The sequence below is a fragment of the Pangasianodon hypophthalmus genome, chromosome 28 (genome assembly GCF_027358585.1).
Source record: "Pangasianodon hypophthalmus isolate fPanHyp1 chromosome 28, fPanHyp1.pri, whole genome shotgun sequence".
NCBI classification, from domain to species: Eukaryota; Metazoa; Chordata; class Actinopteri; order Siluriformes; family Pangasiidae; genus Pangasianodon; species Pangasianodon hypophthalmus.
This window is the reverse complement of record NC_069737.1, coordinates 2,476,886-2,503,663: the sequence shown is the minus strand read 5'-3', so window position 1 is coordinate 2,503,663 and position 26,778 is coordinate 2,476,886. Positions and strand designations below refer to the sequence as shown.

Genomic DNA, 26,778 nt, shown 5'->3' with positions numbered 1-26,778 from the left:
TTTATACCACAGTAAATTTTCCAACACGTCATCATTTTTATCTATTTTTAGTTACATTTCATATTAAGGAACGTCCACAAAACAAGTTAGTTCAGTCTCTCTTTTTTTCTCTGTCCTGAGAAAAACTCCTCTGTCCTGAAGATGCTGGAAAAGTGATAGCTTTACTTCTGACAAAGTGCTGACACTGGAGACTCCTTCCATAAATGTTAAATAAGTGTCCTCTTACAGAAAACCTCACTACATCAGTGATTATATGATTTTATTTGTTAAAAATAATCACACCTGTTGATTACTTTCCTATAACCGCACTTCCATGGGAACATGCCGTTATTATTAGTCAGAAATTGAATAAGCAAATAATTCTTTTTATGGTTTGTTAATGTTAACTAATGCAGCAAAAATCTTACTTAGGAGAACCTTAATGTAAAGTGTTAAAAACACATATACTGTATAATTTCCTTTGCAACGCTCCGTTTGTAAGGTAAATCTCTTTTTTTTCTCTTTGTTGCCCAGAATAAATTTAACATCAGACTAACATTTCAGGTTTTCTGTCTCGATCTCACCCTTACTATACATAGACAGAGAGGCCATGTGTTAATTGGGCTCACAGGAGCGATCAGTCTGACCTTCCTGTGTGTGATGTAGAGAACTCGGGTATATCAGACTGAAGGTGAATTGTCGTGAAGAGCGCAAACATGAGAATCGTGAAGAATGGGAAGAGAAAGTCTCCATTTTATGGTTTTATGTTTTGAAGGTGAAGGAGGTGTGGGTGAAGGACAAGGTTTAGGGATGGATGGAGGTATATTTGGGATGGAGAAGATTCACAGAGCATTCTCTCACTCTCTCTCTCTCTCTCTCTCTCTCTCTCGCTGTAGAGCTAGAGCAGCGCTGACGTGCTTTTATGGCCGTGAGTGAAGAGTTGCAGACTTTTTGGCCATTGAAGCTCTTGAAACCATCTCTTCTATATTCTACATAGCAATGAAATAGAAAAAAAGTGAGTGCTTGTGTGTGTGTATGTGTGCGTGTGTGTGTGTGTGTGTGCGTGTGCATGTATGTGAAAAAGAGAATATCATATATGGGAGTAAAAGTCTCAAAATCTGGAGAGTTGCCCAGAATCAGTATCATTGAGCATGTTTATACAGTACATTCTGATATAATGTATAAATATATTGCAATTTTATTAGGATATGTTTTATGTTATAATTTAAATTTGTTGAAGCAAATTTAATCACCATAACCTACATTTTCGAGGTCATTTTAGAGGTTTTAGCCACTAAAAGACACCGGATTCCAATCAGCAACTGAATAAACATTATATTTCAACACGTCTAAAGCAATAAAAAGTTGGATATTAAAACGGCACATTAACAGTGATCCAAAATGTCGGTATGCAGATGATATGCTGCGTGCGACATCATTGAGATGCAGTTTGCATTGTAATTCGTGACATGAATATTAGGGAAACCCCCTTCTGATTTTTGAGATATCTTTGTATATGATAATTGTTCTCTATAATGCATAATTGTGTGTCTGTTCATAAGGTATACGTTATAAAAACCTGTCCACAGGCTCCTTAAATGCTTGCATTAGAGGTGCAACCATAAGTCAATATCTAAAATAAAATCAACTGAGTTATTAAGAAGTGATAATATTTTTGAGAAAATTTCTAATTATTTGAGAGACATCCTGCGACATAAGTTCAGGCGAAAATAATGGTTTTACTTCAATTATCTTGAAACGGCACTGACAGGTTTATAGACAAATTTAATACTTGCCCTTCAGTCATATTAACTTGCACCCAATTCTTTTTCTCAAAGTAACTTTCAGGAGGTAAATTAATCTACTCGTATTGACTCCACCCTGTATTTTGGATTTTAAGGTTAAAAACGTCCCAAATGATGTCTTTTTATGCATAATTCTGTAAGTGTGAAGAAGTTTGAACATGTTTTTTTTTTAAACACCTTCAGATTTTTAGTAAATCAGGTTGCTACGTACATTTTCATGAATAACACTTTCAGCTCTGAAGCCACTGATGTTGTAAAATTAATAAGCATTTTGTCCAATTAGTAGAAAAGTGAAAAATAAAAACAAATTTGAACGCTGTAGGCAGTCATAAATGAGAGTGCTCTCAGCTTGGGCATGCAAATCACTTCAAATTATATGCATGTCTATAACCAATGTCGTAGTTTAATAATTAGCGTTTGGGACATGCAGATAATTAATTAACAATGCAGTTCAGTTCAGATTCGCCTGACATTTGACACGCCAGTGCAACACGTGATCGTTACTGCAATCCCAGCAGGCACTGCTGCTATAACTCCCACAACTGCACTTGTAATCCTTTGATCAGCAAGTGGAGGAGAAATCTGGCATTCACATTTCTCCACGTTCCTCCACAAAGGGATCAAAGATTATGATTATTTTCTCAGGGTGCATTACAAAATGTTGATTAGCATAGTTATTATTATTCATTGCATTAGAGGATTGGCTGTGAGTACAGGGCAGAAAAGATTGACTGTCTATATTAGTTAGTCAGGTCTGATTTAGAGATTGGATCTATGTGCTGGAAAAATTATGAGAGGCGTATTTGGCCCTTATGAGGTCTCCTTCTGGTTAAATGCTACCCACATGCCCATCTGCTTCTGGGCAGCTCACTAGATGTTGAGACAAATCCCCATGTGTTTGGTCATTAGATGATTTGACTGGTGTTGTAGATTTTATAGAGAGGTTGAATGTGTGGACAGCGTAGGCGAAGATACCTAGGTTAATAGTCAGGCGGACTCGTCCGGTCTCCAGCTCCAGTCGTAGCGTGTCAGCAGAGTCTCTGGATGTGGTGGCCATCAGGACGCCGTAGGCCCTTTGTGATCTGAACCTGAGCGTGATGTCCTCGGCCTCGGTGTGCATGGCCATCGGGAGATGGATTTTCATGAACTTACTGCCATCATAGCTTAGGATGGTGGCGTCTGTGGATGAAGAGCACAGATTAGCAGCTAATTAGCAAGGCCTACATAAAGCTCATCTGGTTAATTCATGCAACACAATTCAGAAAGTAGGGTTCCACAAAAACAGGACCCGTGGATTATGGTGTAACAAAGAAAATGAAGATATCAGTACCAGTAGTTTATAACACTACTGAAGAGATTCCCAAGAATACAGTGTTACACACCAACAGTTTCAGGTTTCAAATAAGAATGTCGTGAGAGAGGGAAAACATTTTGTGATACAGTAATGCAGTCTAAAACCTGCTTCTTTTGGTTCCTTTAGATAGTCAAAGACTCTTTGTTTGTTCTAATGGGTTTCTCTAAAGGGGGTTCTCTCAGAGGGAAAAATAGCTAGATACTTTATATTTACTATCCAATTTTACAGCTCTTTTAGCTAGCTAGCTTTTTTGTTTCTCATAGTAATCCTGTCTGTACTCTAAAAGTGGTTTCTTTCAGGTCCTTTAGATAGTCAACGTTTCTTTGCTTGTTCTAAAGGAGTTCTCTAAAAGAGGGAACATTTCCCAAATGAAGAAACTCCTAGGGTTCTACATTTAACCTTTTTTTGATATAAGTCCAGTTTATTTAATATCATTTTTAAATCTTTAAGAAATATAAGTTTTTTTTTTTCAATCTGGGGTGTTTCCTTATATGCAAACGACATCTTATTTCCTGTTTCAATCTGGGACATTTCCTCATATGCAGACGACATGTTACTTTATATTTCAATCTGCACTAGCAGGTCTCCGAGCTGCAAAGGATCTTAATTCCACCCCTAAAAGGGTTCTTCGATTCACTCCTCTGTGTGAAGGTGTTATGAGGTTTCCGTTTAAGAAAAGTTCCAAGAATAACCCCTTTAGGAAGCTAGAGGCCTTAGCCATCCAAGCAACTGCTGAGGAACCCCTTTTACTCACCGAGTACTTGAATATTTATCCCTTCTTATTCCAGTCATTCACTCGACCAGATGCACAATCCCAGAATACAGAAAACAACCCACTCTAGAAGAATTATCTAATACACGACAAGCACTTGAGAGAAATTCAATCCATCATCTCACCCATCTTTAATTATGTGGAAGTCAATAATGTGAAGATAAATGTGGCTAACGAATTTGTTATTAAACCAAGAGCAAACAAGTGATGGCAGCTGAAAGCTGTTTCTAACTTTGTTTTCTCTGTTTGCATGTCATGGTGTAATTATTACCTGGATGGTAAACATTATAAGTTTGTGTATGACTTTATTAGTACTTAGCTCTGACATGTTTTTTTTTCCAGCAACCTGCCTACTGTGGTGAAAAAAAAGTGTTTTCGAACAGTTGACGTAAAATGAAATATGAAAAGACAAATGCAAATTGGATAACTGCACAGAAATACGAGCTGTCAAATGCCGTCCCGGTAGCAACAACCCGTGATGTAACGTGCTCTCCAATACATCTGAATTTGAGCTGCTACAGGAATGTGACAAACATATGTGCAACATTAAGTCTAAACAGCTTGGTATGGCTTACAGGCATCATGCATAATTCAGAATCAAGTTCCCCTTATGTGCTAACTCTTGTGCTACATCGAAGGAAACAAGCTATCTAGCCCAGGAATGCCCTGAGATCCCTCTGATTAAGTGAAGACCAGGTGGTGAGGAGGTGTCGGGACACGGCGTCATACAGGAAGTGCATTTCAAGCACCACATGGATTAGATTAAATGTATGCAGCAAGCATGTTGCCAGGAATGTGAATGCGGCTCCACGTGCCACGTTTAACAGAAGGATCTTGACTCTTCTTTATATCATGTATATCAGGTGCCACGTACAAGGCAGGTGATGACATCAAGAAGAGTGTTGATGTCCTGTGTAGACTTAATAAGGGCCACATGGGGGCATGTTGACTGATTCAGAATAATTATTGTCGTGCTAAATTTACCCTCATTGTTCACATACGAATGAATGACTTTCACATAATTAAATAGCTGCACTAGTGAGAAAGCTAATAAGAATAAGAAGTCTGGTGTAGGATAATCGGACCTGGTGTGCGTTCTCCAAGTTCAAACCATAGACCCTGGAAGATAGACATTTTTTAAAAGCCATTACAAACCATTTATTTTATATGACTGTTCTCGAAGAAACGACACCTGTATGCAGCCCTTTTCATGACCTCATATATTATTTTATAAAAATGTCATTACACAGCAGACTTCCAATTTCATCTGCAGTCGCCGTGTTTTCTCAGAACAATGCAAACCCATGATTGGAAAAGCATCAAGAAAAGGTCATGCAACTTAACAAACATTTATCCCCTTTTTTTCTGGAAAGTGTGATTGTCTGGTTTCTTTTTTTTCCATCAAAACTGATTTTTAAATGATAAACTCATCATAAATTGCTGAGTTCGATTTCTCGTTCACACACAAAAAAAAAGATTCATGGCTTTTATACGGATCCAGGATTACAGGATGACTTTCAGTCTAGCTGGGTTAGTCAGCTGAGCAATCTAATCCTAGTGATGCAAAGGTTGTTATGCTAATGTTATGTTCTGACAGTTTGGGGCTGTTGTTTAATAAATAAATGAAAATTGAGCTTCGAATACTGAAATTCCAATATGATTATGTATATTCTTGCACTCTGGGAAAAGGGTGCAGTGGATCTTAGCTTCCAAAAAAGGGTTCTCTTCATCACAGCCCTGTCTGATAGGGAAACATTTCCCAGAGGGACATCTGAAGAACCCTAGAGAGTAGAACCTGGCATCTTCTAACGGAGGTAGAAATGTTCCAAGGCCATTTTAGTGTTTTCTTAAGCATGTAAATAAATAAATAAATAAATAAATAAACTCTGCTGTTGACACTGAATTTTTTTTTCTTTCTGATGCTTGGTGTTGGTGTTAAAGACATCAGTCACTCTCTGAATCTGAGCTGTGCTTTATCTCATCCAATTAGGAGAGAGGATACAGCTGGACTTCTTTAACATCTGGCTACGCAGTGTACACTCCTCCAGTCTCCCTTAAAAGGGAAAATCTCGGGGATAATTAGGCAAGACAAGATGAGGGAGGATGTTTGGGATACAGGAAACAAACCAGACTGCTTTATTAAAATCAGGAACACCATATCATTTACTCTCTCTCTCTCTATCTATCTCTCTCTCTCGTTCCCCTGATACCGTATGCAGTGGTCAGGGTTTGCCGCAGGCTGGAACACCATGCACCGATAACTTTGTTTGACGGTTTCTCGGCCTGCCGTTGCTGTCTTTAGTGTACCAGAAAATCAGGACACATCACAACAGCTGGCCTGAAAACATGCCAAGCATGAGGGAAAAGGAGCGAGTGTTGAAAAGAGTGAGACCCTGCTTTCCTGTGACACCCACATGTCTGCCACTCCATGATGAAGCTTATATAACATGAATATGCACCTCCAGGGGTGATGAACATCTGGCATGTCCCTTTCTTTCTCACTATGCCCAATCATTATGAGATGGATTATTTATATGAATTATTTCCATATAGATATACCACAGTGCTGATGAATACTCGATTCTGATTGGTCAGCAACTCTGACACTAGTGCAGCCGCACATCACAGCGCTCATTCAAACACATAACCGTTACTATAGTAACCTGTCATTCACAGGAGATTGTATGGTGGATTAGTATTGGGGCAGTCGTGGCCTAATGGTTAAGAGACTCGGACTTGCAACCCAAAGGTGAACCTGAAGGTTGTGGGTTCGAGTCTCGGGTCCGGCAGGGATTGTAGGTGGGGGGAGTGAATGACCAGCGCTCTCTCCCACCTTCAATACCACGACTGAGGTGAGACCCTTGAGCAAGGCACCGAACCCCCAACTGCTCCCCGGGCGCCGCAGCAAAAAAAGGCTGCCCACTGCTCCGGGTGTGTGTTCACGGTGTGTGTGTGTGTTCACTACTGTGTGTGTGCACTTGGATGGGTTAAATGCAGAGCACAAATTCCTAGTATGGGTCACCATACTTGGTCACAAGTCACTTCACTTCACTTCACTTTATTATTATTATTTGGTCCCTGGAGGACTAGTGGTTAGGCCACAGCACTCTCACTGCTGCGGCCCGGGTACAATTCCCGGTCAGGGAAACGACCCCACCACTGGGGTTGCATGCAACAGTGTGCTCTCACTGCCGGTTTGAAGCCCAGATACAATTGTGGAGGGTTGCATCAGGAAGGGCATCCGGCATAAAAACTGACAAATCAAATCCACAGGCAAATCCACTGTGGTGACCCCTAAAGGGAGCAGCCGAAAGAGGAACAACAACATTATTATTGATCAGCTTGTATCACCATGTTATTTATCTATCTATCTATCTATCTATCTATCTATCTATTTTAAGACTTGTTGTCTAGGGTGTAGGTCTATTTTCTTCTAAAGACACAAACACTGTTTTGGGGTTAATTTGGTATACATATTGGTTGGACCAGGAAAAAAAACGTCTAGGAGAAAAAAATAAAAATAAATGTCTGGTCACCTCGTATTCCAGAGCAGAATATCAGCCAAGGCATTTATTTTTTCACTCCTTCATTACAGAAGCGGCAGGTTTATCAGGCATCTGTGGGACAAATCCATTACAAAAGACCCGACACTCAAACCTCGATATTTCAACAGTCATTTTTCACACCGAGCATCTGGAGAAATCTTATAGACATGTATTACATTACAGAGGAGCAAACAAACCCGATGTGATAAAGCGAGCAGACGGAAAGCTGACTCCCAGAATAAACCGAGGCTATTTACATTATAAATGTCGCCGACGCCATGTTTGTATCCGTCTCTCAGACCGATCGGGATTCCGCAATGGCTGGCCTGTCAGGACCGTGCCATATGGGAGCTGACTAACCGTACCGAGAAAGGAGAGTACCTTTTTGGAAAATCTTGCAAAGCACTGCAAAAAATAAAATGATCCACAACTGTGTCAGATTTAATGGAAGAGGGTCAGATTTATTATATACAAGGGATATCGTGTTCCTGTAGTGGTCCACTGCTGTTCAAATTTTCCTCCAGGGGCCCTGAAATGAATTTTTCATGCTTGTGCACGTAGCTTACATCAAAAAAGTATCTTCGAGCATATTTCAAGGTTGGACCGTGCTAGTAGACTTCTGTGCCAGTAAAATCTCTGCTGTGAATCATGTTGTGGCAAAAGTGATAGAACAAGAAAGTTTAGAAAATTTTAGGAGATTTTTAATTTTTTAAGGATTCAGCATATATGTGTGTGTGTGTGTGTGTGATATCTAATACGTGAATTATTAAAACTGTAGAAATAGGTACCACTTTATATGTAGCATGCAAAAGTTTGTTTAAAAACAGGGGATGTAATTCATTAGCTGTACAAGCAAAGGGCTATTTTTTTATGGTAAAATTTTAGGGCCATATTTAGATCTGATTTAAGTGCATGGAGGGAATATTTAATACCAAACCCGTGCACAGTGATATCTCTGGGCTTAAAGCATGTCCGCAAGTTACACACCTGTTACTTAAGCGCATTTCTATTGCATGATATCAGCTAGCATGAGGAGCAATGTAAAGTCCAGCTCCACTGTCTGACAGTTTGATATAACCACAATGTGTCACACTGAAATTTATCTTTTCCAAGAATGTACAGAATGACACTTGTGGTCAATATTAAATGCATAAATATGACTATTTGACAATTAATAAATTAATATGACAATTAAATAATTAATAGTGTCCTTTTAAAGATTTGGTGTCTTACGTACATTACGTTGTGTGCACAATTATTAGATGTGCTGGATCAAGTGCTATGTTACAAGACGCTGAATATTGAGAGTGAAAGCCATATTGTTAAGTAAAACCAAACTTGCAGCGATTAATCTGATAATTTCATCAGCAATATATTGTTGAATTCTGGACACTTATTAGACGTTTATATGCAGTGAACAAAAGCATGATGACCTTCTTCCATCCACATTATCTAACCCTGATTTTTTTCAGGCTTAAAGGCAAGGGCTTGTGTTTAAAAGAGTTGGTTTAGACACCTCTGAAAAACCCCTTCTTTACTGCTTCTACTCTAGAAAAATCCATCAAACACATAGGCATGAATTTACACACAAGTGATTTTAATAATCTGAATAAAGAGCCCGGAAAATTGACTTAAGCAGGTGCATAACCCAACTCTGAATACGCGTAACTTTCCCTGCATAAGTATTGACCTAATTTTTGGACTAAAGTCATTGATTCTGAATACCTTTAAAAATGTAATAAAAAAAAGAAAGAAAATCTGTGTTTATGTTTATTTCTGTTGACTTTTTTAACTCTTATTCCAAAAGGAAAACACAATTTTTCACCAGAATTGGGAACGGCAAGTTTAGTTTTATACTACAGTATATATATGAAAGCTATCCACACAGGACAGGTACCTTATATAAATATATATGTTTAAAAAAAGTGGTGAAAAATGTTTCACCTTTGTAGCCCATCGTGCTAAATGGCAAAATCTCAATCTGATAGTTCAGATGTTCAACACTCAAGCATGACATTTAAAAAAAAAAAAAAAAAAAAAAAAAAAAAACATCAATCACGTCCCTGAGATCTGCACCGGAGCTCATGCAAAAAACGGCTTGGCAATTTAAACTCTCGCTCCTCCAGTACATACAAATCAGAGGAGATGAAGCCGAACACAAAAGCAAATGAAACAGCAGCAGCAGCGTGAGCCTGCTGTTTCTCTCCGAGTCAAGCTACGCCTGCAAGGATACGCAATTACAATAAACAGCAACATCTGGTGCCGTGCACACAGGCCAGGTTGGAAAGATATCGCCTCTCAGGCACACATCAGCCACGCGGGAAAGAGCTCTGTCTAATTACACTCTCAGGGACAACACACACACACACACACAAACACACACACAGAAGACACTTGAAAAAACTCCCAATTAGGTCCACATTTTTTCACACATATGAGCAGCACCATGACAGCAGGGTTAGCAGGTCACAATTGTCTTTTTTTTCACATTAAGAAATTCGAGTGTGATTTAGCTCACTAACAAACCAGCTGCTATAAAGCTTAATAAGACGCTGTAAGCACTTCATATCCGGCAGTCAAAATACATTTTACATATAGATATATTGTCCTCAGATTGTTGTCTATGTATATTCCTGTATATACAGTATGTACAAGCGTAATATTGTATGAGGTACAATAGAAGTGCTTATAATCTATAAAACAAACACACACGATGAAATATGCACGTTGCTGAACATTCTTTCAATGTTTAATCAACGTTCTTCAAACCTGTGGAGCATTTCCATGCACTCTAGCCTAAACAAATCTTTTCTATTTAATAAAAAAATAGTGTAAGAAGTGCAAATAAAGGCCTAGATTAATATCTCTATTTATTATCGTTGCCATGGTTACACAGTAAGACTCATTTAGAGAGCACTGATTTAGAGCTGTGATTAAATTTTCAGCCAGATCTATGTTAAAACCATATACATCAAATATAGATCAGAAAATAATGCACACCTGCCAGCCAATCAGATACAGGAATTTTCCCAGCCATATCGTAAAGCATAAAGTTGTCCAGGTGAAAGAGGCTTTATATGTTGCTTCCTGTGGATTTCAGTGTGGTGAGTAGATTCCCATCACAGGAAAACGGCACATCCCGCCTCCGCAATGAGAACAGAAGGCTCCTGTCAGAAAGCCATACGCGTGCTCGTGTCTTTTCCCTGAAAGTCTCGTCTCTCATGACGAAGCGCTTTACATCTCCAATATGTTTTAAGCTCCTGGGCTCTATTTTCAGATTATTAACAGACTGTTGATGGAGAATATAAACTGGACAAATGTGCATCGAATGACATAATTAACATATTAAAGGTCTACCAAAACCCGTTAAAACTAATTAAATACTAGACCTGCTATTTTTATTTCCCATTACGGAGATAAAGAATTAGCCATATAAAGCAGACAAGAACGAAAATGTATGTGTTGTAAGTTTTCTCAGTATATATTACAAAAATGTCACTCTGCTGAGCGTAAAAAGGAATAACGAGCCGATTTGATTGACAGCACGCCTAACCACGCCTCACCTTTTTTTTTTTTTTTTTACCAAATTACAAATTCTTTTCTACGCCAATTTTTGCGCTTGTGTTACGATAATTTTTAAAAATAATATTTTTAGGAATGTTTAGCTGATTTTAGCCTGGATAACATTACGTGGGGACAAAAAATCATTTGAAACATGTTAACCACCACGAATCAGCATTGGAACTAAAATACTTCATATCTATAGCTACACCTCTGGGACGCATTTCCCAAAACCTTCTTTAGCTAGCTCTTAAAAATGTTCTTTAATTAACAAATGTTTCCCAAAACCCTATGAAAGTACATACATTCATACTCATTCATACATTAACAGGGAAGCTGAGCCATTTGTTATTCACTAAGAACTTCTTTATTCGAAGCTTGCGTGCAGTTCTAACTCAGAAAGACAGAGGCACTAATTTCAGTTCAAAAATCCTCACTGATCTATACAAGCACTCGAAACACATACGTCCTTCATGAACTTGTTTTTTATTCACTATGACTGATTGATATCAGGGAACGTATTTCTGTTTCGCAGCCGGAAGACGTTTTTGAAACATTCTGAGAAAGTCTGAAAGGATGATGTCACGATAACTAAGGATGTTCTGAAGATGGCAATTTGTTCTCAGGATTCTGGTCAGAAAACCTGAAATGACCCCCTGTGCATGTCACAGAGCCACGAGTTTAGCGACAAGCGATTTTTGAATTGAGATTATTTTAATTCTGTGCAAATAAGGTATCACTCAGTAAAGCGACAAATCCAAACGACGGACCAATCCTACGGCGCGTGCGGTAGCAGAGATCACTGGTTCTCTGGTGAGTGTATGCAGCTAGTACAGTTAGCTTGCCTTGCTAATCTATTCTGACGACAAAGCTAGTAAGAAGCTAATATGTAACAGGTAAATTAAACTTTACACAAAAGCAGCGTGTAAAAATAAATCGCATCGTAGGCTATTACTGTTTCTCATCAGATATGATGACAGGCCACGCCCACAAGTGACAGCAATAATGCTTGCTACACAGCCACAAGAAACAGGCTACAAGTGCTGAGTAAAGAGTAAAAAACACCCACCTCTCTCGCAAGAACGTCCCAGGAACCCGGTAGCGGCGCAGTCGCATACGTATCGATTCCATCCCTCTCGGCAGATGCCGTTGTTCTGACAGGGGTTGCTCAGGCACTGCTTAGGTGCTTCCTTGGAGCAGGACGGCTTCACCCCCACTGCCTTCTGGGCCTCAGCCATGCGCCGAACATCTTTGCTCTGGCCGTCGACGAAGAGGTCGCGTACGCAGCCCACAAAGCCGTAATTCAGCAGCGCCGTCCACACCTCGGTGGGAAACACCAGACCTGCTCGGTTCTCGGGAAGACCACCCAGGTACAGGTGATCGTCCAGGTCGAGGATCTCGCTCTCACCTGGGGCCTGGTAGGGCGTGCGCACCGTGTTTACCGATATCGTACCTGAGAACGCAGACGAGTGGATGTCAATGTCAACCAATAAAAAAACAGAAAGGCAAAGACCATTTTAGTCAAGCAGAAGCAGAAGCAGGTCTGAAAATATCGGGGAAGTTAATAGGGAAGTCGATACAGACAAAAATATGTTTAATTAGTGTTTTGAGTCGATGCAGAGTCACTCGGTGTATTGACTAAACACTGTGGCATGTTTTTCTTAATTATAAATGAGCATTTTGTATTGAACCGCCGTGGCGTGAAGTGGGAGTAATTTGCTGTCTTCCACCGACATGCTCTGAATCTTCCTTTATTTCCGTGGCCAGTGCAATAAAATGCTCAGAATGGTGACGAGAATCAATTATTTCACCAGAACTTGACTCATTGTCCTTTTAAAAGCATTCCTTACTGAAAACTTGTACAGAAAACTTGAACTTCATGTGTGCACATTTTACACATATTGCATGCCGTTTTGTTTTTCAAATGTGATTTTTATACATGATTTGTTTATTTCCACACATGATTTTTTTTTTTTTACACATGATGCAGACATTTTCATATGTGATTTTTACGATTCAGTCATTTTCACGCGTGAATTTTTACATTTATTGTTACACGATTCTTACACGCTTCATTCATTTTCATGATTTTTTCATATGATTTTATTACATATGATTCATTTATATTCACAAGTATTTTTTTTTACACATGATTCATGAAAATTTGAGTGTGTGAATCATATGATTTTATCATATGATTCATTTCATTCTCAGATCTGGCTATATTATGTGTCTTCACTAGTTATTTACATACGATCATGTTATTTATAATTTATAATAAGTATGGTTTTTCCATAAGGTATATTTTAGCCTGAAAGCCACTCCCTCTTGTTTATATCCAGTCTCTCAGCCGTATATATTTGTGCACATGATCTTTCACTAATTCTCGGCCACATTAAACACTCACGGACATGACCGGACTGTAAAGCGATGCAGAGGGGAAGCTCAGGGTCAGGATCTCTCCTCGAGGTTCATTCGGGTATGACAGATCGTTTAGCTCAACTCTCTAGCTGTTGTGGATCTTTAGTTAATAGCCTGCAGTGATGCTGCAACCGCAGTCAGTGATCTATAATGCAGATACACAGAGCAGCTGGACTGTCTTTACAGGGTCCATCAGAGAGAGAACGAGTGAGAACGGAAAAGTCACAGGCACTTCCACATGGGCTGAAAAGCATGCTATTATCATAGCAATGTGTCGAGGTGCACTTATTTTCAAGTGGTTTGAAGTAGAATAATCCGTCTCCAGGGACTGATGGTTGCACGCACCACTTCACACTTTTGGTTAGTCACGTTTTAATTATGTAAATTTAATTATATAAGCATTTAGATGTTGCATATTGATATTGATATATGAATGATAGAAAAAATAATAATAAAAAGAAAAAAGGAGATAAAGTAACAACAAAAAAATGCATGAACAACTGCACAAAACCATAGAAACATAAAATGACAAATAAATGGAATTATAAAAGAATAAAAATAAAACTACAAAAGAAAAACGAAAAATTAATAACAAATCTCAGTCTAGTTGTATTTTCTTTCAAAAGTTTATATGACAAAATTATTAATCCTTAACCAATATTTAAATTGCAAACAAAGTCAGTTTGTCTATTTATTTATTTATTCACCGAATATAAAGTTGCATCATATAAAATCCTTTCCATACAGAAGAGGCAGCATCACTGATACTTTGGGGCTGTTTTGTCACATCATGAATTCTGCTAAGTACCCTTATATTTTTACCAAAAACTTGGTTGCCTTTAGCAAGAGGTCAAGAAAACAAAGAAATGGTTGTGAGACACAACATCAGTCTGACTGTTTGACTGTGCTCTGTTGTACAGTGCAGTGTTGTGTAGTTTAGTAATGTGTGCAGTACGAAGTGTAGTGTAGTATAGTAGCTATAGTGTAGCGTGGTGTAGTTGAGTGTAATGTATAGTAGCATAGTAAAGTAGTCTGGAAGTGTGGTGGGGTGTAGCATGGTTTAGTTGTGTAGTAATGTAGCGTAGTTTAGAAGTGGAGTGTAGTTGAGTGTAATTAAGTGTAGTATAGAGGGGTATAATATAAAATAATGCCACTATTAAAACTCCAGAATGCAGAAAGGAAAAGAAAAGTCTTGCTTATTTAATGATGCGTAACATTGAGCAGCTGAAGCAACAAAAAAAAGCTTTAATCAAATGTAAATATCTGGAGGTCGCCCCCCGCTTAGCCTGCCGTTGAACCCGGCCAGAGTGCGCACAGCTGGAGGGACGTGACAGTGTCCAGCTCTTGGCAGGAGCCCCGGTGTCCATAACCAGTCACGTCCTCCCCAGGCAGCGGCTAACGAGCTCACTCCATCAAGCTCATTACTGAGGAACGTTCTCACACTCTGGCTCGGGCTCGAAGGATTCGCACAATGCAGAGCGTGCACATTTAAGTTCCCTCATTCTCACACATGCCATGAAGAGCAACTATTCATCTTTGCCACTAGAAACAATCTGCAGTTCCAGCTAGTTTCTGAAAACCAGTAGACAGCAAATATGCAGCAGAACAGGAGAAATAATGGAGGCTGAAATTTAATTTAGTATAAAGGCAAAAAAAAAAAGCAGGAAGCAGATCAGTGTACACAGAATACTGATCCACAATGATTACTTCTAGGAGTTCACTCAACTGTTTGAGGAAAAAATGTAATCTTCCAAATAAGCTTTATTGCAATAAGAGGAAGTGTAATAGTAAATAAAAAATATTTATTATTAAATATTACAAACATCAAAAATGTGATGTCACTTGATTAAGGGAAAGAACTGTTCCAGAAATTAAGTCGAATCTAGTTAGGATATGTTTTACCAGAGATTTTATGACATATACTTCATAACAACTGATGACATAAAGTAATATATTCATGGCAAGTCCTATGAACATTAATGAAAACAAGAACATTAAAAGAAAGAAAGAAAGAAAGAAATTGATAAATGGATAAAATATATGAATTTTATTGAATTATATGAATTGCTGTGGTATAAGAGGAATAAAACACTTCAGGCATGTGGTTACAGGAAAAAAAAACTTTTTGAAATTTTGTTTTGGAAAAATTCCATGTTTTTTCCAAAACACACAGATTTTTTTTTTCTTAATTGTTTCCAGGCCTGAAAAATCAAATTTACTTTCCCATGACTATTTCCAGGATTTTTTCCAGGAACTGCATTTCATGTAAGCAGTTATAATGCATTATGAATGCAGAGGATGTTTTACAAAGGTCATATCTCAGAGACTGTATGAATTTATGTATATATCAGAGAATTTCTATGTAGTTTTACATCTGTTTTATATATATTCTATATATTTAATAAATAAATAAATGAATATTTTGGTTAGGAAGAACATGCTAGAAGGAAAGTCATTTGAGGTTATAACAGATTGATTATTTATATTAATTTAAAGTGTGATATACAGTAAAATGGTCGTTTGGACAAACGGCCTCCATCAGCTGTGCAAGAAATGTGCTTCTGAGGTTGTAGGTGAAACCAGTATTTTTTTTTTTCTTTAAGTACTGATTCTTGCACTACGATTGAAGTTCAACATGTGTGTGATAAATGGGGTTAGTAGTGTCATATGTTGCATATCAGCCATGCTCGATTAGACGTGTGACTCAGAGGCCATCCTGCAGTCTCTTGCTAAGTGAGAGAGCGTGGCGAGCCGCCAGTGCCAGAGCGCCGAGTCTTCTCCTCGCCTGTAACCAAATCACACACTCATGCCAGGCTTGACGTAACTGGATTTCACTAATACTCTCTGAGTCGAAACGCTGGACTCGGCTAGCCTAGATGCTAAGTAGAGAGGGATGAAAGTGGATGGTTTATTGGCGAGAAGTGAAGCTAATGCCTGTAGCAGCGCTTTTATCTCCAGAATCCATGTTGTTTTATATCGGCTTTGTCAGGGTTTTTGTTTCTTCCTTCTTCCATTTGTGTCATCGCTCTTTTTTTTTTTTTTTATACCATTCCCACCTCTGTCTGTTTCAACGTCATTCTTTCTGAAAGTGTTTTGTCCTGTACAGATATTGACTAAAATCTCCTGCCATCTATAAGCAATTCCCTGTAGCTGCTGGTGAATCAATCGCTCGGATCTTCGCATCACCTCCAACAGCACATCGCTCAACTCTCGAGGGAAACTGTTTTTGGGCTTTATGGCCTAAAATAAAACATTACTCAACTTTTTGCACATTTCACTCTAGAAAAGATACAGGAGAACTGAGAGGAAAAGTCTGAGAGATGACTTTATGCTTAAAAAGAAAAATCATGTAGAGCTGTTTAAGTAAAAAGTAACAGCTGTAGCGTTTAAGTTCACAAATACAGCAGCAATAAAAGAAAGAAAGAAAGTGTCATCTGTGTGAGGCTTCCTGAGCATGTATTTTAAAAGATGACAATTTATTTATTATAAATAATTCTATTAGTAGTAGTAGCAATAGTATTAGTATTAGTAGTACTGCTAGTATTAGTAATAGCACTAGTACTAATAGCAGTATTAGTGGTGGTAGTAGTAGTGGTAGTATTAGTAATAGCACTAGTACTAATAGCAGTATTAGTGGTGGTAGTAGTAGTGGTAGAATTTGTATTAGTAGTAGTAGTAGTAGTAGTAGTGGTGGTAGTAATAGTAGTATTAGTTGTAGCAGTAGTAGTAGTGGTGGTGGTAGTGATAGTAGTATTAGTAGTAGTAGTGGTGGTAGTAATAGTAGTATTAGTAGTAGCAGTAGTAGTAGTAGTGGTGGTGGTAGTAAAAGTAGTATTAGTAGTAGCAGTAGTAGTAGTGGTGGTGGTAATAGTAGTATTAGTAGTAGTAGTAGCAGTAGCAGTAGTGGTGGTAGTAAAAGTAGTATTAGTAGTAGCAGTAGCAGTAGTAGTGGTGGTGGTAGTGATAGTAGTATTAGTAGTAGTAGTGGTGGTAGTAATAGTAGTATTAGTAGTAGTAGTGGTGGTAGTAATAGTAGTATTAGTAGTAGCAGTAGTAGTAGTGGTGGTAGTAATAGTAGTATTAGTAGTAGCAGTAGTAGTAGTAGTGGTGGTGGTAGTAATAGTAGTATTAGTAGTAGCAGTAGTAGTAGTAGTGGTGGTGGTAGTAATAGTAGTATTAGTAGTAGTAGCAGTAGTAGTAGTAGTGGTGGTGGTAGTAATAGTAGTATTAGTAGTAGCAGTAGCAGTAGTAGTGGTGGTGGTAGTAATAGTAGTATTAGTAGTAGCAGTAGTAGTAGTAGTGGTGGTGGTAGTAATAGTAGTATTAGTAGTAGCAGTAGTAGTAGTAGTGGTGGTGGTAGTAATAGTAGTATTAGTAGTAGCAGTAGTAGTAGTAGTGGTGGTGGTAGTAATAGTAGTATTAGTAGTAGTAGCAGTAGTAGTAGTAGTGGTGGTGGTAGTAATAGTAGTATTAGTAGTAGCAGTAGTAGTAGTAGCAGTAGTGGTGGTAATAATAGTAGTATTAGTTGTAGCAGTAGTAGTAGTAGTAGTGATGGTAGTAATAGTAGTATTAGTAGTAGTAGTAGTAGTAGTAGTAGTGGTGGTAGTAGTGGTGGTAGTAATAATAGTAATACTAGTAGTGGTAGTAGTAGAAGTAGTAGTAGTAGTAGTAGTGGTGGTACTAATAGTAGTATTAGTTGTAGTAGTAGTAGTAGTGGTGGTAGTGATAGTAACACTAGTAGTAGTAGTAGTAGTGGTTTGTTAAATTATTTCCACACCTCCCTTGCCATTTATATCAGTCTCTCACAAGCCTTTTCTCTGGAGCTAAACAGCTACTGAGGGGATTCATAAACCATGTGACATGGAGATGAAAAAACCCAACGCAGCACACACTCTGACACTCACACACTCCTGGGATGGCTGTTTTAAATGTTACTTTCATCTGATGAATTATTAATCAAAAGAGACAGGTCCCACAACGAACTGCACAAGGTTCTCACACAACAAGCTGAGACCTGGATAATATCAACACACACTGAAGTAGACGTAAGCCAAAGTCTTTCTGGCAAGGTCGGTCCACTCGGTGGCCATCTTGGAGACGGTCCAAGGCAGTCATACAACACCAGATTTTTATCTACTCGAATGGGGAGAAAATGTTTGACTAGAAATGGATTGACAAGATGCTGTTTCAAACACAGATTTCTTACAATCTGACAAAAGTTATGTAAATATTGTGTGGCCTTTGGCTTGAAATAGACACAAAACATATTACTTCCAGTTGCTTGGCTACTACTTAAGTGTGGAAAGTTACTGGTATTCAGAGTTGGGTTATGCACACAAGTTTCTCGACTGCTGGGACAGAAAATGCAGATTGAAGAAGAAAATGAAAAAGTTTTTTTCCCCATACTGACAAATGTAATACGATGTATCACAAAAGCAAGAAACAATTTAAAAATAAACAATAAAAAGACAACACAAGAATTTGATGATATACGAATGAGAAGATACAAGGAATGATACTACTAATTAATTAATAGTGTCATATTTATGTATTTAATATTTTGCCTCAAATGGCATTCCATAGTTTGCTACATATTCTGGTTACATGAAACTGTCTTGAAGAAGAATGCTGCTTTAAAAAATCCCCTCTGATTTTCTATACACTGCCTACACACTCTTGGACCTGACACTTTCACTTTAATACTCTGTATTTTCTATGTTTCCTTTCCTTTGGGACAATAATGAGTAAATTATGCAGGTGGCATTCTTCCCAACTGCTCTCGACATCTCCGATTTGATAAAGCATGATAAATGGAACTATTCATAACGTTCAGAGGGACGACGAGGGATGAACATGACAAAGCGCCTGTGTTGTGTGTGAGTTCATGCTGTCGGGAGCTTCACTGCTTTATAAAGGGTGGAAGCTATAAAACTGGGTGCGCCTCCGACGCCTGGGCTGCTTATTGAATTGTTTCATTATTGACGCTGATGACTCGGAGTGTTTGTCGAGCGTTCTGTGATCTACCCGCTGGCTGTGTCCCATCGGGCGTCTACTGAGCCGGCGAGTTCCAGCGTGGGCGAAGCGCACACCCGGGTCACGGATTGGAGGCAAGAGGGGAAAGAAAAAAAAACAGCCGATTGCATTATCCTGCATCTCAGTCGGCACGGTAACAGGCTCGGTCCTCGGAGGAAATCGGCTCCCGTTTCCATAGCAACACAAGGCAGAGAGAGAGAGAGAGAGAGAGAGAGACAGACAGAAAGAGAGAGAGAGGAAAGAGAAAGAGGGAGGGTGGAGGGAAAGAAGCTGAACAAAATGGACGAGATGTGGAACGAGATAGGGGGATTGGGAAAATGAGGAGGTGGAAAAAAAATAGATTTGGAGTGCAAGGGGATCAGCGATGTCGATCAGAATGCACAGCACTCGCCTTTAATCGTGTGATACTTGCACAACCACTGAAATAGAATTTATTAAAGATTAATGCGCAATAGAATCTATTAATCTTTAATAAGGCTTTGGCGAGCTTTGGGAGGATTCAGGGTTGGGTACTGGAGGACACGCTCATACTTCAGCATGTGTTTGGGCTGGAATTGTTAGCTCTCAGGGTTTGGACTCAGATTACTCGGAGATTCGGCTTTAGAGAACGTCAGAGGTGGTATTATACTCGAGAGAATGTGACAACTGCGATTCTCGTCCTGTGAGTGTTTGGAAAAGGATTATGTTCCAGTGAGAGACTTTAACTGTACTGTGTTTCGAGGATGATACTCAGAGGCTCTTTGTAACACGATTAAAACCAACGCTAAGATTAAGACGCCTGGCAAAGCAGTTTATATTAATATACACCTTTCACTGAATAACTATCTAGTCATTATCAGTGCTGCATATTCATAAAAGGCCAGATTCATTGTCAGCAACTTAAGTTCAAAAGTTATGTCAGTATTCATGCTGGGAAAGTTCCTCATGTTCAGAGTCAGAAAAAACAGCCAGCAATACATCACACACAGCAACTCTGTGCTTCCTGTTTCACAACTCTATGTGTCCTGTTTGGTTTTAATTTGTACATTTTAAGGAAACAATGGTCGTCATTCATCAATCATTTAGTAAAGTCATGTGTAAACTTTTTTCGATTTTCGATTTTCTTCGCACTCATGCATACATATTGATAAACAACAATTAGAAGTAAATTACCGAGCACATTCCAAACAGCTGATTTACATTTAGCCACACCCACAAAACTCCATAAAAGGCAAAGCTCATAGAGAGCTGAAAATGACAACTAAATGGTGAAAAAGTGATTCGTAAGTGCTGTGTGCACTAAACCTTCCAGTAACGCAGCTCAGCCACCTCAGACACACAAACTCTTCCTTTTTTAATTGGGTGCCATTACTTTTTCTCCTAACTGAAAAGTGAGTTTTAATTGTCTTAATATTTGTACTTGCTTTGGATTCACAAAATGTTTGTTAAATTGGTGGGAATTTAAATAAATAAGGGATTGAAACTTGACAGTGTAATCTGTATATAAAATCACACTAAACTCATTGTTAATTATACGATTTAAATGCTAATAAATGGAGGTTCACATTATTGAGTCTCCTTATATGTATATTTACACGAGCTCAGGAGTGAGGCGTAGGATACAAATATTTTCCCCACTAAGTCATGTGAATGATTAATGAATAAATTTGTTTGTGTCCAACTCGGTAAAATTATAAATATTCATCATTTCACTATATAAAAAGGAAAAAAGTGGTTTTTTTTAGTCTAGTTTATCTTTGGGATTATTCATTTTCTTCAGGAAAAGTGTCAAGGAGAGGTGTTTTAGGATTTTATTAATCTAATATTTGAGTTAGAAAAAAAACCCTAAAATGTATTATGGTAAAATATCTTTCTAAAAAATGCACATCGCTTAATGCAGTTGAATTCTGAGTAGGTTTTAAGAATTCAGTCCTAACAAAACTAATCCCGTTAAAAATAAAAGCCAAAAAATGGAAATAATAGTCAGGAAATGAGCCACAAAATTCAGCCACATTGTTCGTCTCGTGTTTCTGCTCCATTATGAAGGATATCAAGCTTATCTGGGCAAAAGCAGCCATTAAGCTTGTCATTAAAATTGTCCTCCTTCACCTCTCACAAACCCAGACCTCGGACTCATTAGCCTTAAAAACAAACTGGCACGAGAACAGAAGTAGAAGGGAGGAACATTTCTACAAGAATAGCGGCAGTTTTGCCGACACTGAGGTCCTCACTCTCCATGTGGCTATAGGGGTAATGAAACGACTAATGTGATTTCCCGCTCTTGAGATGGAGTGGAAAACAGAAACCGGTTGGTGAGAGTGAATCTAATTTGCAGTGTGACATTGCGAGGCCTTGGCCACAAGCGCATGCTAACAAATTGTTGCTTAGATAAGCAAATCAACACGGAGCTCGGTGCCAGAGAACCGGGGCATGGAGGACGCACAGTGGGAGAGAGGAGCCAATCCGCCGGCGCTCTAGACACGCTTTCAGACTGATGATCCCTAACCTGGCCACCGGGAAACTCGAAAACGAGGAGGTCTTTAAAAGCATGGAGATAAAGCCAGATGCGATGGACCTGCTTAGGGTCATTAAAGATGAGAAGGTGCCGAGGGACAAATGAACTTAAAACCCCTGAGTCTGAAATGAGTTCCACAAAAACCTGCCTGAGATTCGGATGGTTAGGCCGATGGCTGAAAGCAGCAGCAGCCCTCTTGTGCTTCACATAATACAGATGCTACATATTTTCCCCAGGAGCATAAAAAGATAACACAAAAATGACTCAAATCATCTCGGATTATCAACAGTTTACTTAAATCTCCGTGGCACTTTGTCATCTGCAATGATAAAAGGATAATCGCTTCAAAAATAAGAAAGAAAAAAGAAAAAGAAAAGAAGTATAGTAAAGGCTGCATGGTGTGTATGTGTTTCATCATGGCTCAAAAAACATGTTAGGGAAAAAGAAAAAATGATGAGAAATGAAAGGAAATAATGTACTTTTTTTTTTTTGCAATGTTCAGGAAATCGGGGGAAAAAAAAGATTCCCTGTCTTGCTGCTATTGGAAAATAATCAACAGCGTAATGGTATGATGAAGCGGAGTTACTGTTACAACCCTGATGTTGATTATTTCTGTATAACGGCATATCCCGAAGTGTTTTATACTGTAGCAATCTTCCAATAATTACTTTTTTTATTGATTAAACTGTTACTTTTTATCCATTTGTAGTTACGTTATCATTAATGAGTAATGTCAGCAAAACATATTAAAACAAGGCAGATGGTAATTTATGTAGTTTACACAACTTGTCTTTTGGTAGATTTTGCTATTAATTAGCTGCTAATTTCACAGTAAAACAGCAGGTATGCTAACTAGCTAGGTAAACATTACCAATCACATTAAATATTAACAGTATATTAAAATATTACTGCAGCTTTTCTATTGGTGCTATTTGGTTATTTGATAAACAAGGCTTAAGAAAAGGAAAGCATCTTACCTGATCTTCCATCCCTCTGGAAGTCCACGTGGTACCACTCCCCATCATTCACCTTTTTGTTAACAGCTCGTGTTTTGGTGGTGCCCGAGCCCATGTCCAGCAGCAGGTACAAATGACCGTCCAGCATCTCGATGGCAAAGAAGTCCACTTTAAGAGTGATGGGGCTCTTTGCCTCCTTGGTCTGCTGTTTTGGCCTCCCGTGGCTGAACAGAAGAAGCCCGTTCGGTTCAGTAGTGCGGAAGTCAAAGGATATGGAGCCAGTCTTCTTAGCATTCCACTTATGTAACGTGATGAAGGCTTCTGGTGTTTCAAAGGTGATTGGATCTAGAGTGGCTACATTTTCACATTTGAAGGCCACCACACCATGGATCTTCATCTTGTGGTCACCCTGCAAGGCCAGCTTGGACAGCTCCAGCCGAACATCGTTGTTTTTGTAAACCACCTTAGAAACCAAACAGAAATGGCAGAATGTTGAAAAGGCAAGTTGACACTTATAGGAAAAGTCTGATATAAAAGAATTTTCCACTAACAGAAGGTAAAAAAGATGTATGCTTATATCAGATGACAATATAATAAGTTTCATCTCATCTCGAAAATTGTGTTTGCAGAACTGTGGTATGTATTACAGTAGTTTACAATACAAGCACACCTTGATGCACCATGGATTGATATTATGGTCTTATTTTAGGAAGCATTGTATGGCCATCATAAAATGATATGAGAGTAATTAATTTTAATACCATACAGTTTTACCTCCAGAGGATCTATCTTTTCTCATCCCCTGGCTGTGTCATCTCACAAATGTTACGGCAGATCTTCTCACATATACCTATGAGAGACCTGCTGTCACTCTCCAGTAGCACAAATAGTCTTTGGCATGTCACTTTTGTGCCCTTAAACATACACTTGAGCTCCTGAGACCTCAGCAATCCAGCCACTGGGGTGAACAGAAGCCAAACACCATCATCCAAGAGCAGCACCTTGGAGCATGTGTTTGACCTTGAAGGAAACTTGTTGGTGTGTGAGGTGGGCACCATTCAGTCTAACAAGCACATAGTGTGTATACGTGTGATGCAAGCCAAGATATAATAAGAACACACAGCTGAGCACACCCCAGGTATGACCCAGATCTCTCCAGAGGGTTTGGAATGAAATGCAAGAAGATGGCTGGAGTAAAAAAAAAAAAATATCCTGAGATCTAAAAATAAACTACAGCCAGTCTTTAGAGAACAGTGAACCTAAGAGACTCTAAAATGTTTTTGAAAAGTTCTAAACCAAATGTGCAAGCATTTTTCCATCTACTTTAATATATCAGATACACTAACAGTATAGCCATGTCAGGAAACGCTAGAGGTAGGACTAGCAGAAAAATGGTTAAAACGGTAAAGAGTCATTTCTCCATGAACAACACTGATACAAAACTATCCCAGATCTACTATCCCAGCCATTCTGTAGTCCTTCAATCAGTCTGTAAGCTTTCCTATAGCTGGCTAGTTTGATGCAATAATCCCAGCGGCACCATGGCACGTGACTCATCAATCTAAGAAATATAGGATCTTGAGAAGTGCTGCAAGCTTTTCCAAACTCTGCAGGTGAATACAAATAGGTGATAGAATGAGGGGTGGTTATGTTGAACCCTCAACCACACAGGAAATCTCCACAGACAAAAGCTACTTTAGCATGTACACAGGATTTACTTGTAACTCACACGATTGCTTATTCAGCAAGGGGATTTGTACTCAACTCTCAGAGTGAAATTTAATGTGCTAAAAATAATAAGGACAAAGAAGTCTAAACCAAAAGATGGAACAACACAATTTGATGAGATTATGATTAAATCCAAATCTCTGCCATTTGTAACCACAAAAAAAAAAAATCAACTTTGTGAAAATGGGAACCAAATAGCAGTCAACCAAATTAGCATCAGGTTCTACTTGTGTCTAGTCACTTCGTGATTTCTAGGTTGCAAGTGCTACTTGGTAATGCAGGCTTCTGAAAGACATCAGCAACATCAGAAGGATCTGACCTTTTCTTTCCATGTACCCAGATGCTTGTTCAGTTCCTCGTCATCTTGAAACTTGACTACAGTGAGTTGTCCCGGTTGCTCTTCCTGTATGTACCTGACCCAGAATGCAGATATCTGACCTGCCTTCAATCTTACCAAGCTCAGCCATGATACTCCACTTCTCTTCACTAGCGTGATCCCTTGAGATGCGTATAGTGCTCGTCCTGACCTGTGATGCTTTGAGACATATAGAAGACAATTTTCTGCACCCCGATGAAGGAACTAAACATCTTCTAGCTCTCCAAATAGCTCAAAAAATGTACTGTTCTCATCTTGGCTGTATCTCCACCTTGTGCCCAGTATTTCCCAGGACAGACTACAGATCCACTGCACCCCTGACCAGGAGGGTGAAGTAGATGGATGAATTGAAGCAGTTTCTGGCATTACCCTTGATTGGTAGTATCTTTACACCTATGCTGAGCAACACTGGAATAAGCATGGGAGTCTGTTTTCCAAGTAGATACCAGAGCACTTTTTTAAGTCTCTCCGGAAAAGATTGTCTGCCAAATAAAAGAAAGTGTAAATATTATTATCCGTCAACTCTGCTGGCTGCTTGCTGCTTGCCTCCCGGCATACCTTATTCATCCTGGTGCTCAACTTCTGCTCCGAGCTCTGCGCTTGTGTCTTACTTTCTGTTGCTCTGGATGGTCCCACATGGAAACCCTAAAGATTTGCACTTGCCAAAAACATTTTTTGTGCTTGCTTCAGTGGGTAATCTTACCTGCATACTGTAGATTTGTTCCTAAGCACTGCTGCTGTAATCATAAAGACCATCATTTCCTCATCCCAGGACTCGTATTCACAATATGCAACACAGTACAGTTTGTCTTTATTCTTCTACACCTGTACACTGTACAATGTAAAGATTTATAATCCCATAATACGGGAGTGTCATCCAGAAGAGGACAGGTTACTGGTTTCTTCTTCCTGTAGCCTCAGAGAGTTTTTCCTCTCCACTCTTGCCTCTGGCTTGCTCATTAGTGAGCTAAATCTACATCCATTTTCCTGTCAACCTGCTTTGTCTATGTTTACAATATCTATTGTTAAAAGTGCTAGACAACCTGAATTTAATTCAACAAAGAATCCAAGAACAACAAAGAATCCAAGCACACAGCAACTCTTTGCCCAGAAGTTCACTACATGTACTCTAACATCATGATGTGAAGACACAGGCAAAGTTACTTTTAATGTGAAATGATGTAGTCTGACACAATAAATCTCTCTATACAAAATGTCAGAAGGTCAATGCTGTCCTGGCTTATTCCATCAGAGCTGAGACAAGCTGACTTGTTTGAGCTTGTCTCTGAAATGAACCCTGCAGGGCCTGTCTGTGATCTGGAGAAAGAAAACAGCTTAGTCTATTATTCCAATAGAATTCAGGTTAGTGTTTCAATAAACAAACATCTTCCCCTCACTGCCTCATGACCGTTCACTTTTACGGTAAACTGCTACTTTTTTTAATTTGCCAGATGCATCATTCTACATTAACAAATGATCGATTATTGATTATTAGACAATACATTACTGCTGATAACTGGAGCTCATTGGAGATCACTAAAGCTTTTTTCCCCACTGTTTTCTCCCCAATTTGGTCACATGCCAATTCCCACCCACCCGCCAGCTCTCCATCAAAGGACAGCCACCAACCAGGGAGGGTGAAAGCCAACATGTGGTTCTTCCAACACACATGAAGCCAGCCAGCCACATCTTTGCTCATGCTGCATCACAGGGCAGCGCAGCGCACTCAAAGGAAAAGCACTATCTACCCTCTT

At 38.9% G+C, this 26,778-nt stretch overlaps 1 protein-coding gene across 27 annotated transcripts in view; it reads right to left on the bottom strand.

Annotated features, from left to right (window-relative positions):
• The window catches only part of LOC113545749 (neurexin-1a), a 314,140-nt gene that overhangs the window by 193,008 nt on the left and 94,354 nt on the right, over positions 1 to 26,778 (bottom strand). For all 27 annotated transcript variants that reach the window (XM_053231012.1, XM_053231013.1, XM_053231020.1 and 24 more), the window contains 3 exons: positions 22,942 to 23,383; positions 12,086 to 12,469; positions 2,760 to 2,963 (listed from right to left, as the gene is read on the bottom strand). In XM_053231012.1, the coding sequence (XP_053086987.1) occupies positions 2,760 to 2,963; positions 12,086 to 12,469; positions 22,942 to 23,383 (1,030 nt within the window). The remainder of the gene's footprint in view (positions 1 to 2,759; positions 2,964 to 12,085; positions 12,470 to 22,941; positions 23,384 to 26,778) is intronic.